The 12,698-nt window shown below is 43.1% G+C and overlaps 1 protein-coding gene across 3 annotated transcripts; it reads left to right on the top strand.

Moving 5' to 3' along the window:
* Window positions 1-110: 110 nt before the first annotated feature.
* On the top strand, window positions 111-9,523 carry LOC110984019 (proton-coupled folate transporter-like). Of its 3 annotated transcripts, XM_087130965.1 has the most exons (7): window positions 158-374; window positions 927-1,096; window positions 2,689-3,825; window positions 4,238-4,372; window positions 4,848-4,931; window positions 6,334-6,493; window positions 7,809-9,523. In XM_087130965.1, exons 3-7 carry the CDS (start codon window positions 2,856-2,858, stop codon window positions 7,903-7,905), a joined length of 1,446 nt encoding a protein of 481 aa, XP_086987091.1. In that variant the 5' UTR covers window positions 158-374; window positions 927-1,096; window positions 2,689-2,855; the 3' UTR covers window positions 7,906-9,523. The 3 variants fall into 3 exon arrangements, with proteins under 3 accessions (XP_022099495.2, XP_086987091.1, XP_022099494.2); XM_022243803.2 differs by lacking the exon at window positions 927-1,096 and having other exon boundaries at window positions 111-241; XM_022243802.2 differs by lacking the exon at window positions 927-1,096.
* Window positions 9,524-12,698: the final 3,175 nt, after the last annotated feature.

Here is a 12,698-nt window from a genome sequence, read left to right as displayed (position 1 = left end):
TTGTGAAACTAATGTCTGTGGCCGTAAAAATGATACCGAGATTTTGAAAACACCTTTGCAACACGCGACTGCTCTGATAACCATCCAAGAGGGCGCTATTATCGAAAGGGCAGAGTGTGATATTTAGCGGAAATCGGATCGCAAGCGCTTACGCCGTATGTGGCAATGGCAGTCAACTAGTAGGGCCATCGCACTTCGCAGTCCATGAGACCGTGGGATCTTGTGATAGTCTTCCGTACGGGTTCGTCACTGAAAGATGAGAAAATCTCGCATTATCTACATTATCATTAAGTTCTCCCGTCTCCCTAGCTGATGACAGTGATTCCCGCAATGCTTAGGCCTATTAACAGCCTGCCTAGACGGACGCGATATTGGTGGGTGGGATCTCATTTTCATCAATTAGGCCTAAACCCCCGTTGTTCTTTGGGTGTGTAGATGAGGTGTATGTTCATATCTCAGGACCTCGAGACACTGGGTTGGCTGTACCACATGGGGTTAATTTATAGCTTCATGCTCCGTGTTTTTACTTACTCCTAGATCCTCAGCGCACTTGTAAAATCCTACATATAGGCCTCAGTGTGCAAGTACTTACACAAATGGCAATATGTTGGTAAGCACAAGGCCTCCAAAGCCACTTTGTGACAAGGAGGCTACCCAAGTATGACTATGATAAGCGCGCCACCAGGGGTCAACTTTCAGGCTCCATTGCGTGCCCTCTAAACAGCTCAGTGCACACCCGACACTCCTTTCTCTGTGCACGGTGCCCTTCCTTTGTGGTACACTTTGCGGATACGATGCTCTTTGCCAACATAAGCATAGTATGTCATCAGTCATGGCCTTGCACCGGTACATCGATACATGCATAACATATGTACACTGACGCTTTATGACTCAATCCATTTCATTGTATTTTAATGACTCGACAGACTGATCGTTCGAGTCCTGTGATTTCGCTCCCGTCACACGGTTTTAGTTTAATCAGCGGAGCTAGTATAAGACAGAGTCGTTCCATTCTGCTTAGTAGATGACTACGTTATCCATTGAGCAATCCTTCATAATTTCACAGTCCTGACCTGCAGTTATAACTGACATAACGGTAAGTACAAGAATAGCTTTCTTTGGGTCCACCATTTGGCCATGCCAACACCAAGCTGTCATCGGTGTGCACTGTACCACTTCCAGTGATCTAGAGGTCGTAGGCCAATACCAGCTGGGACTGAACTTCAAAGTTTGGCAGAGTCATATGCCCGTAAAGTGGAACACTGTTAGGCCCATTATTAGGTCTTTAGGCTATAAAATTTCTTGTTATAACACCGCCTACCGTATGATGTAATGACAAACAAAAACTTGGGACTTAAAGTTGTCCCATGTTATAAACATAACGATGTTCTAACAGTGAACAGTGCTCTTTTTATCTGTGTTTGACTGTATTCCCCAAACAACCAAGCGAAATATCACCATGGTCACCCACACCCGACTCTTTGTGGAGTTCCACCAGGCCTGAATTTGGACATGAAAATTAGTTTAAATTTCTTTGTCAAAAATGTTTGCCCGTCGGGCTTGAAGTTGTCAAAAAGTTAGTAAATCTTCCCTGACGTTGCGAGTCACCAGTGGTGGGAAATCAATGGGGGAATTTCCCGGCTGAATTGCCCCGGCCATGGAAAAATGTTTGCAGATCTTCTCTATTTTCATGGCAATCTCGTAAATTTTGGTTGTCGGATAGGTAGGACAATTGTTTCATGCAGATCTGCGGATCATTGATCCGATGTTGGTTCACTGACACCAGAAACCACCAAGGCCTATAATGGATAGCGCGAAGCAGCTTTGGGATCATCGCAATCCAACCTCGTGTGAAACAAACAGGCCCTTAAAATGTATACAAAAACATGCGATTTATATTTTGCTGCACCGAAATGGGGGTTGGTGAACAAATGACCCATCCTCCAGGCCAAAAGGCGTGGGACATAATACTCTAAGATCCCCCTCCCCTTTTCTGCGGGTCACTGAATATTGTAGTGTAAAAATCATGAATTTTAATGAGTGTAGTGGTATGAATAATTTCATGAGGATAACGAGCCCGGCGGGAACAAAGCACGCGCGTGAAGGAGTCCGCGTTAGGCCGCGTTGGACAGAAATTGTACGTGCGTCCGGAGTGACCTCATATGCGTGTCATTTTGGGCGTGCGCTTTTTCACGTTGGGATAACGGACAGACTCATTCAATGTACATATACTAGTCCAAATATCACGGCCATCTCAGCACAAAACGTGCACTAGCTATCACAGGGTTGAAGTCCCAAATTTTGAAGTTTGAATATTTGCAGTCTCAGAGAAAGAATCCATCAGGATAACCATCGGTGGACTGCGCGAACAAGTGCTAGTGCTGTACGTAGTTCTGGCTGTTGTGTCAGGTTCTGTCCCAGTGTTGGGTTTTTGTAGCTTCGCATTATGATACTGACACATCAGAGTGTATGATCGATCCGCAGCATTGAAAGCTTCAGAATTTTAGAAACACTACCTCTATCCGTAACTGGGATGAGGATTCTTTTGCTGATGAAAAAAAATAGGAAAGTCATTTTGGGTGGAAAAACCATTCTGTCCCCTGGAAAAAAGACCAGGATACTATCCATAGCACGTAGCTTGTTTAAAATGTATTTGCCATATACTATATTTCTGTCTTTCGTCTGCAGGGTCAGATTAAGGCTCAAGTCCTTTTGATTCTAGAACTATTTGGGATCAGGTTTCGTACGTGCTACTGAAGATCATACAAGTCGACCTCGGTCATCATTTTCCCCTCTGGAACAAACAATAGGCGTACGCAAAAAATTGCACAAGTCTAATAGAGGCGTTGGTCTCAATGGCGTCCGTCCAAGAAAGCACACTGGAAAAACCAGCCGTTCGTATTCGACGATATCGGCTGGTGACCGTCGAGCCGGTAGTGTTCTTGATGCTCGCTATTCAGGGCGGCTTTGTGGCCTTGCGGACCCTCTATATCGAGCACCGGCTGGCTGTGAGCTACAACTACACACTGCCGACCGGCGATGTCAACGGCACGTGCGGTGCCGCCAACGCCACCAAGGACCCAACGCAGGAGCAGATCGAGTCTAAGACCGCCCTCTGGGTGGCTTACATGAAGGGCGTGTCAGTGGCCCTGCCGCTCTTTGGTGCCCTCCTCTTTGGGGCGGCCAGCGACTTTATCGGTCGCAAGCCCATCCTGACTGTCTCGGCCAGCGGCCATCTCTTGGCAGCCGCTCTCTTCCTTTGTGTGGCTTACTTCAACCTGCCGCTGTTCTGCCTCGTTGTCGGCGAAATCATTCTTGGCATCTGTGGCGATTCAGTCGTCCCAGAGAGTGCCGCGTATGCTTACGTCACAGATGTTTACCAAGGCAACGAGAGAAGCTTTCGGATCTTCCTAGTGGACGTACTGATTTACCTTGGGTTCGGGGCCAGTCAAATTGCAGTTACCACGATCTTGCAACTGACAGCTTCCAATTTTTCGATTGCCTATTTGACTATATTTGTCACCGCCATTGTCAATTTTCTGTATGTCACCATCCCACGGGTTGTGGTCGAATCTGTGGATAAGCGCCCGTTTTCTCGCGGTGTTTTTCGAGATCTTTTTGCTCAGATTTACTGGTTGTTCAAGAACAATACCAACGGTAGACGGCCAAGGATTATTCTTTTGTTGGCAAACATGATTCTCTATGAGCTTGTTTATGAGGCAGTCTACAGTGTCATCACCATATATGGCCTGGGGCCGCCATTTTGTTGGAGTGAAACCTTCGTTGGAGTTTACAACGTAATAGTCAACATTGCACCCGCCGTGGGTAAGTTTTTCTCACTGCCATGAAGTAGACATACAAGCCGTTTCATTTAGAGAATGTGGATTACTTCAATTTTGATACACCAAGAGCCAGTGAAAGTGTAACCGAACCCTATTCCTCCTATCACGCTATTCGTAGCCGGGTATTTAAAGAACAAGTATGTCCAAGCGGGTCAGTGACCCCAATCCACAAACCCAAATCATATCCGAGTCCAAGTTGAAAACCGATCAAAACAGAAGCCAAACTAAGACATTATACGAAACCTTGTTCCAAAATTGATACTAAAATCTAGCTTGCTTCGTCCAAGTGATGACTTTAATTATGATTATGAGCTTCGGCGCCAATGTGTAGATTGCTATAGTTTATTATATTAAGGCATTTTTCCTTAACAGTTGAGTTTTAATGGACTTTGCAGCGTCTATTTTGGCACTGAAGCTGCTAGGTCTGTGTATGTCGGAGTACTGGATGGTGTACCTGGGGTTCCTGTCAGGGATAGCATTGATGATCACTACGTCACTGGCAAACACCACTGCCCTTATTGCTTACGTTGGTAAGTAGATCACGACTTTTCTTCTTTCATCCTTTGACAGCCTCACCTAAGGGTGTCGCCGGAAAATATTTCTCAGCTGTGCCCATTGGACAGCCTTCGCATGTGTTATGTCCAATCCACCTCAGGTCTTCCTTACATCGTTTGTATCCACCATGACCTCAGCCTTTCTTGTACAGTGCACTTTGCCCAGAAATTGATGGTTGTAAGCTCACAGAGCTGACATAGGGTTCAATCTCATCTCGTGTGCAAGTCCAAGCGTTGAATCTTCATCACTGGCTGGACTTCAGCCAAATGTCTCTTATTCCTATTACGACTATCAATGGTACTTATTAAAATGACTGAATACACGTAGATCTCATGTGCAAGACTTAAGCGTAAGACTTACCTAGAAGTTTTTTAAAAAGGCAACAACGAAACTTCTTAGTGAAGGGAATTGCGAGTAATTCATTTCATGTGTTTTCACTTTTTGATATAGCTCCATCCGTTGGCCTTCTCCGTGTTCTCCCGACGCCTATTCTCAAGTTCTTGGCAACGCAGCTGGTCAAGGTCGACGAACAAGGTTATGACTCATAGATCTTTCACATTACTTTAGCTCGTATTACCAAAGATCGTATAGCGCCGAAGGTGCAAGATGGCAAACTTCACCGTGAATACACGTAAAACGTTGTAATCTTTGGTATTACTGCATGGCTTAGATCACTGATACACTGCGGGTGTCTTTGCCTCTCACCAGGGGTGCCCCAGTATGAAATCATAAACTATCTACCAGCTGCAATAAGTCTTTGGTGAATTAAATTTCAATACAATCTGGTACACTGAGTTCTTTAAATTCACATGAACATAACTATTTGAATTTTCCATACTAAAAACACTGTTGCTATACCTCGTGATTTTGGGCAAGCTTTTGCTTAGTTACATAAGAGATGCCTTGCACCAATACGCTGTCCTCAACGGATAAGAAGGGCACAAAAGAACCAGTCCATTCCAGAGATGGTGGTCGCTATGCAAAAGCTTGCCCCGAATCACGAGATTTGGCAACAGTGTCTTTAGTCCGGGAATTAAAATTGTTACGTTTCTGTGCTATCAAATAACTCAGTGTACCAGATTTTATTCAAATTTAACTCGCAAATGGCTTATTGACTTACTTTTCAGTGCTCTCCTTGGCAAAAATGCGTGCACACTTATCAGGCTTAAGCCCCTCCCGAAGTTTCATCCCACGGTTACGTCACTCCCGATACGGCTGACCCCTTACAAACAAATCAGTGTCAAACAGTGGTAGCTAGTGGTACTGGTAACCATCTAGACATAGCAGTTTTGAATCGTAAACCATTAGTGTTTACTAGTTAACAAATAGTTAGCAAAATTGTAACATTGGAATCCCATTGTTACAATTGGTAACCGATGGTAATTAAGTCAGTGGTGCCAAGCGACAATGGTGCCAAGTAGCAAACAGTTGCCAAATTATAATGAACAGTTGTCATTGGTAATACTGTGTCCAGTGGTAAACAACTGGTAGATACCAACAAATTGTAAGTAATGCTAGTAACAGAAATCTCTGCCGTTCAATTGGTTGCAATCGATATCAAAATAATTTAACACACTGTGACCCAACTGTACATCATTGAGTGGAATCATTCTGACAGCGCATGCCCAAAAGGAAGTGCGTTCGCGGTCATTCGGACGCACGCACGAGGTCTGCCCAGTCAGCGCAGCCCTTCGCGGACTAACGTGCGTGCTTTGCTCTCGAACGACCTTGCTGTTTTGAAAAACCAAACTGGCTCATTGTCTTCGCTCGAACTTGTTCTTACATGATATTGATGATAATTGTATGGAATGATATTGCAAGGCCTACGTCCTTTTGGAGACCCAACCATTGTGAAATACGAGTCATCACCATCTGAACTCAGAAAGGGTTTACCTATTTTGTTGCACATCAGCCTGATTTGATTTTCACATAACAGGATCTCTGTTTGGCGCGGTTGCCGTCCTTTCTTCAGTGGGGAGAGCCCTGTCCCCTGTTGTGATGAATGGAATCTACTCGTATACTGTGAAAATCGGACATCCCACTGTTACCTTCTACGTAGCTGGGGGAATTTTGGTTATACCATTATTCATAAATGGGTAAATACATTTATTTTGCTAGTTATTTATTTTTTGTTGATTGTTATTGATATCAATGGAACTGTATTAACTAAAAATTCCAAAAGCACAACACCATAGGAATAATTTTTTGGCAAGCACTAAAAGCAGACAAGGAAAAGGTAACTTTGATATTATTGGACACGTATTACAGAACTCAGTCATATATACGCTGTGGAAACTAAAGTTTACTTACAACACCTCAGCCACAGATTTGTTTAACAGCTAATAGCTAGAGTCTCATGACATTCGCTATTTTCGCTATCCTGCTTTCCACAGCCAGAAGAGCTATACCCATAGCAATTAAAGTACTGTGCCTGTAATAACCAAATAAGCGCAGCGAATGACCACAACGAATGTAAATAATTGATGAATAATTTAGAAAAATTAGAAGTTGCCAGCACTTTCTACACTTCCTCTATATAAATTGTTTGAACTCAGCTCTGTAGCGCTGACACTTTGGAGTGCATACGCGTACAAGCATGCATCGTAGATAATCATAGTCTTTTTCACTCACACATTCTGATTCTGTGTCTTGATTGGCCGAACGTGGGTCATATGACGCTTGCTATTATTTTTGTACCACCTTTCCAAAAAGCCTGTACACATGCAGCCTCGCTCTGAAAAGAACTATACCCGTAGCGACCAAAGAAATATATCGGTCGCAACGAAACCGTGAACAGTGTACCCAGACGTGTATTTCGGCCAACAGCGTAAACCTTTATCTGTCACTCTCAAACCCGTTAAACCAGGCTACGTACTAGCTACAAATTTGATAGGTTAAGAGAACGAAGATGCAAATAGGTACCCTTTTAAATGCAGGTATGTCGTCATGTATAGTGTATGTTCTCGGTACACACATTCTAACATTGCACACGAAATGGAACACCGGTCACCGACGACTTGCTCCTTGGTGTTTCAATATTGGTGTTTAGCTGAAATTGGGCAGAATCTGTGGATGAGATGTTATAAAGCAAATGACTGCCTCGCCTCGGGAAAATGGAATGGTCCACGGATCACCAAGGCAGGCTAGTTTTACTATTACCACTCGAAGCAGTCAATATTTGTATAATATATGCTATTGCTCTATGATGCATATTTGTACGTAAAACTGATCAATTTAATCTAAATACATAATGTGCGTTTATTTGAATTTTAAAAAATGACCGTTGTGGTAGGGTAAAATTTAGTCATGCGCCCTACAGTCCATAGTCAAGTCACGTAAAAGACCAAAGAATAAGTCCAGAGTTACGTAGGTTGCAAAAACGTAATTGCCATGACCACTTCTATTTCGCAGTTACCTGCACGCACGACAGCGCTGGCCGTCATCGAGTTACCAGCAAATAACGACCATCAGTGACGAAAATGGGGACGACAGGGTGACGGTCCCCTGACGTGATGTTCTACCTACGCTAGAATTAAAAGCTCTTGCGGGATAATTCTAATTTAGTTGTCAGCGGACGTCAGTGCGGCGCTATATAATTATGGACTACACTTCGTATTTTTCTACGACACGATGTGTAATCGTGGCGCAGGCCGAATGAACATTACCTATTAGAATAATTAATAAAAGATTGGGTACGCATGACCAAAATATAGAGGGCGCTCTTAACCACTTTAATTCAGAGCCGTTTCGACACAGTTTGCACACAACAGCAGCATGCTTTACTGCAAACATAATGAACAACTGCCATTCTGGTTCCAAGGTTCGTCTGTATATTGTTGCATCCTTGCATAACGTGAACTTGTGGGTAAACGTGTGTAATCAAGGTAAAGTTGACATGAAAACCGAATGTTATAATTAAAGGTCTCTCAACTACTTGAAATACCTCTTAAGAAAGGGTAAAAATGGAACCAACGTGCAAGCAATCATGCTTCACTAGGCGCTAGCAAGGAGCGATGGGAAGATTTGTGCCCTCAAAATGTGGGAAAATGATGCACAAATTCACCGTGGGAAATCTATGATTGTCTCTGGGTGAGTGTAAGGGGTGTTCTCAGGTTACCTGTTAAGAGAGGGCGCCATTAAGAAATACTGTGAGAGCAACGTACACATAACAGAAACAAACTGGCAGAGTATGCGACAGTGCACTAGATACAAATCCTAAATAGTAGCCACACGGTCTACTGTACATGTAATGAACAGCAATTTTGTTTCCGAATTCTGAGGCTGCCGCTATTCTCTCTAAATAACAGCTCTGCCTGGTACACGGCTATGAGCTGCACTAATGCAGGGCTAACTTCAGACTTCAAAAACAAAATGGCCGTTTATTACGTGCACATAAAATTAATACAGGGGGCAGTTATATCCATGTGCGCTGACACATACTCGATCCGTTCAGCTGGTTTTCAACAACAGACTGTATTCGTGTGTGGAATAATGCATGGAGGTACGGTGGCAAACCGCTAGGTCTCTTGTGGGGGTGTGTTAATTATGCTTCTAAAAATGTTTTTACGCAGTTATCCTATCGTTGACCTAGCTCAATCGAACCGTGAACCTTCTTGTCCCTGATGTCCCAAGCTTACAACTTGAACATAAACATTGTACTCATTAAAAGCATGTACAAAACAAGGACAACAGAAGATTCACGATTGTCGTGTGGGTTTGGTCATGCGACGGAAGATAAATTCTTTTGTGGCATATACGGAATATGGAACACGTGATTTAATCTACCTGATGTTTTATTCTCGACACTTGACTCAAAATCATTACTATTTGCATATCAGCAGGATGCGTGCCACTTTTCAAAACCAGCTGTGATTTTTAAAAGCACCAACATGTTTACAATAGCCTGGTTTGTCTGTCAGCTGACCAAACAGTATGGAATTGCCCGATAAACTCTACATACAATGGATTTTGATTTCAAACCTGAAAATTTAAAGAACGTTAAAGAGGCTATGCTCTTCAATTTTACTACATACAATCCTTAATGATGAACCTTGGTGTTCCAATTAAACTTCGGTTCCACCTACGTATTTCTTGAGCCAAACCAAACACATAAACAGGGTAAGAAATTGTTGTACTGTTTCCTTTTTGTCATTGAGTGTGTCTAACTTTGTTGTGCTCCGTTTCTGTTTTTCTGTGGATGACAAGGCATGTGCTAAATCTGACACGACTAGATATGAGTTGGGGGCGGGGTGTGTTTACCTGATAAATCTTTACACATCACCTATTGAATTCAGACCAAAAATAGTTTGCAATTTGCCCTGGAGTTCTGCTGCTTTACATCTTTGTGAGCTATGACTTCGAACTTCTTCAGATAGCCTATTTCTATCATTTCTTGAACGGTTTTGAGATTGGAGAAGTGCAAGACAAAGGCTTCCTGGCGTATATCGTTGACCACCATAGCTCATCGATGTTAATAGGCGCAGTTTCTGGCAACCCTAAGAGGGAAGGTTTGCTGGTAAACCATGTGAAATCAATCTCATCTGTAAGAGTTAACAGCCTTTGTCCAGTGATGACTTTAATAATAATAATTATCTGCGCTTCCGCACAAAACTGCTGATCTCTATGGTACATTGTTCAAAAGGCATTTTCCCTGAACGGTTGATATTTTATGGACGTTGCAGCATCTATTTTCGCACTGACGTTCCTAGGTTTGTGCATGTCCGCTTACAAGATGGTGTACCTGGGATTCCTGTCAAGATCAAGGTGGATATAGGCGGCCTGAGAAAGATGCGGATGATAAGCCTTTTGCGAGTTCAATTTGAATAAAATCTGGTACGCTGAGTTCTTTCAATTCACGTGAACATAACAATTTGAAATCTCCATACTAAAGACATTGTTGCTATACCTCATGATTCGGGGCAAGCTTTTGCTTAGTTACATAAGAGACGCCTTGCAACAATACACTGTTCTCAATGGATAAGAAAGACACAAGGGAACCAGTCCATTCCAGAGATGGTAGTCACTATGCAAAAGCTTGCCCCAAATCACGAGGCATTGCAACAGTGTCTTTAATTTGGGGAATTCAAATCGTTACGTTTATGTGCAATCAGATACCTCAGTGTAATAAAAATTTTATTCAAATTTAACTCGCAAAACTGCTTATTGATGGTTGTAAGCTGACATGACTCAGAATCGTATATCTTGTGTTCGAAGCAATTCAGTCGTTGAATCTTAATGCAGTCACTGTCAGGACTCCAACCAAATGTCTCTTCTGTTTACCACCGCCATTACTGGTGCTGATTACAATGGCCAAGCCCACGTACTTTTACTCAACGACGCATGCAACACAAGGGCTGCCAACTCTCAACCATTTCACGCGAGACTCGTGTAGCATTTCTCACGCCAGAAACAAACAAAAAAATCAACATTTAAAACTTCCCTTAAACCCTAATCTGCCTTGCCCGGAAAACAGTCCACGGTCCGTATACGTTCATTTTTGGTAACGATTTGAGGAGTTTTTTTTCTCAGTGGCAGTGATAATACATGTTTGGCGCAATTGGGACCTACATTTAACAACAATATTATTCATACTCCTTATCAATATTTAACTTTTAGCATTCTCTTTGTTGAGAACCAAAGCCTTTTGTGTCATTTATACCTGACAGTTAAAAATATTCAACTATGTTCCAATATTATGCGCCGACCTTTCATTTTCTATAAAAACACCCAAAAAAACTAAAATTTATAACGGGTATGAACAATTTTGTTGTTAACTGTAAGTACTTGATCGAAACAGGCAGCCCTGGTGCAGGTATATCTGTTGTTTTACCAAAGGGCTACGTGTACCCCCATAGGCTGCACTGAATGGTTCTATTTGTCTAACCCTGTCAGTGTAGGGAGTCGCAAATAATTTATTTCATGAGTTTTCACTTTTGAATACAGCTCCGTGCCTTTGAGTAAATCGTGTTCTCCCAGCGCCTATTCTGAAGTTACTGGCAATGCAGCTGGTCGACATCGACGAACAGGGTTATGTCATGGATCTGTCGAATTACTAGCCGATGTTACCACTCTGTTTCCACCGCTGATACACAGCGGCGTAAATACGTGCTAGGGCACGCGCCCTAGCGGATTTCTTTGCCTTCCACACAGGTCGTCCACCCTCCCCGTTTGAAATCATGAACTATTTGCAATTCGGCTGCGACTTAGTTGCATTCGTGAAAAAAACTGTGTGCGCATTCAAGTGCCCCTCGAAGTTTCAGGCTAGTTACGTCACTGCATACACTGCTGATTGGCTAATTCAGAATGCTTGGTCGAAGAAATGTACCTTTTCGCATAGGCGCTCTAGAGTCTGACTGCAGCACCATTTCGAAAACCCAGATGCGGGACACAGTGTCCTGCTGCTTCAAGGCTTAAGTTTGGGCTTTCGCCGAAGTTCATGTCTTCCGGCTCGCAACGGTCCACAGTTTCAAGAAGTACCCTGTACTCTAATCCGTCGTGGGCAGAAGCACCCCTTCGTCGTTTGAAATAGCCATGTTGTGTGGAGAGTTCATTTTGTTAGTATTTCATAGTCGTTTGTGAACCACCAAAGGAGCTTGGCCGTTGCAAGGAAAATTGTGGTCTCTCTTTGGGCAAATAGTCAGCCTCCATTCGAAAAATGGGTCGCATGACATTCACTATTTTGCTATCTTGCATTTCGCGGCCAAAAGAAAGATTATAGAGGATTTTCAGTCGCAGGATTTTTTAGGGTTAACGTTCAATTTACACAGATATGCGCGGAAACGGACCGAGCGCGCCTTCAAAGTCTGTTAACATTCTGGGGTATATGAAATTGCCGTCAGGAATACCGGCCAGACTGCAAAATGCACGCAACTACACGGACATGGTACGCTTTACGAAATGCCTTTGCCTGCCATGTTACGTAACGCGAAAAACCTCTGTGGTCCAGTTCGGTGCTTTAAGGTTGAGTTCGGGCGGCCTGTTCTTGAACAGGTTTCTTAGGCCGTTTTCCAATACTCGACTTGGGCTTCGTCTCAGGCTTCAACTGTTTTTTTTACTTCCTAACTTTAAGGTTGTAAGCGCAATAATAAGTCTGATAGTGCCACAAAACATCAAGTAAGATGCAAAAGAGCCTAACGTTACTGTACAGTACTTTAATTTAAGTTAAACGCTTAAGGCCCACAATTGGATATTTGATTTCCAACGAAGCCCGAAACAGAGACAACGTTGAATGTTGGAAAACGGCCCTGTTATCGCGCTCGAACAACGGGAACACGACTCAAGAACTATATTCTCGGAACAGGA

The sequence above is a fragment of the Acanthaster planci genome, linkage group LG21 (assembly GCF_054643075.1).
Source record: "Acanthaster planci isolate LZ-2023a linkage group LG21, COTS_SCS, whole genome shotgun sequence".
Classification (NCBI taxonomy): domain Eukaryota; kingdom Metazoa; phylum Echinodermata; class Asteroidea; order Valvatida; family Acanthasteridae; genus Acanthaster; species Acanthaster planci.
This window is presented reverse-complemented; position numbering and strand designations above follow the sequence as displayed.

Bases quoted from the DNA above. Each gene is read 5' to 3' on its own strand.
- LOC110984019 (XM_022243803.2), top strand. From the start codon at position 2,856: ATGGCGTCCGTCCAAGAAAGCACACTGGAAAAACCAGCCGTTCGTATT. The intron at 3,826-4,237 runs GTAAGTTTTTCT...TGGACTTTGCAG, and splicing joins CAACATTGCACCCGCCGTGG to CGTCTATTTTGGCACTGAAG. The intron at 4,373-4,847 runs GTAAGTAGATCA...TTTTTGATATAG, and splicing joins TGCCCTTATTGCTTACGTTG to CTCCATCCGTTGGCCTTCTC.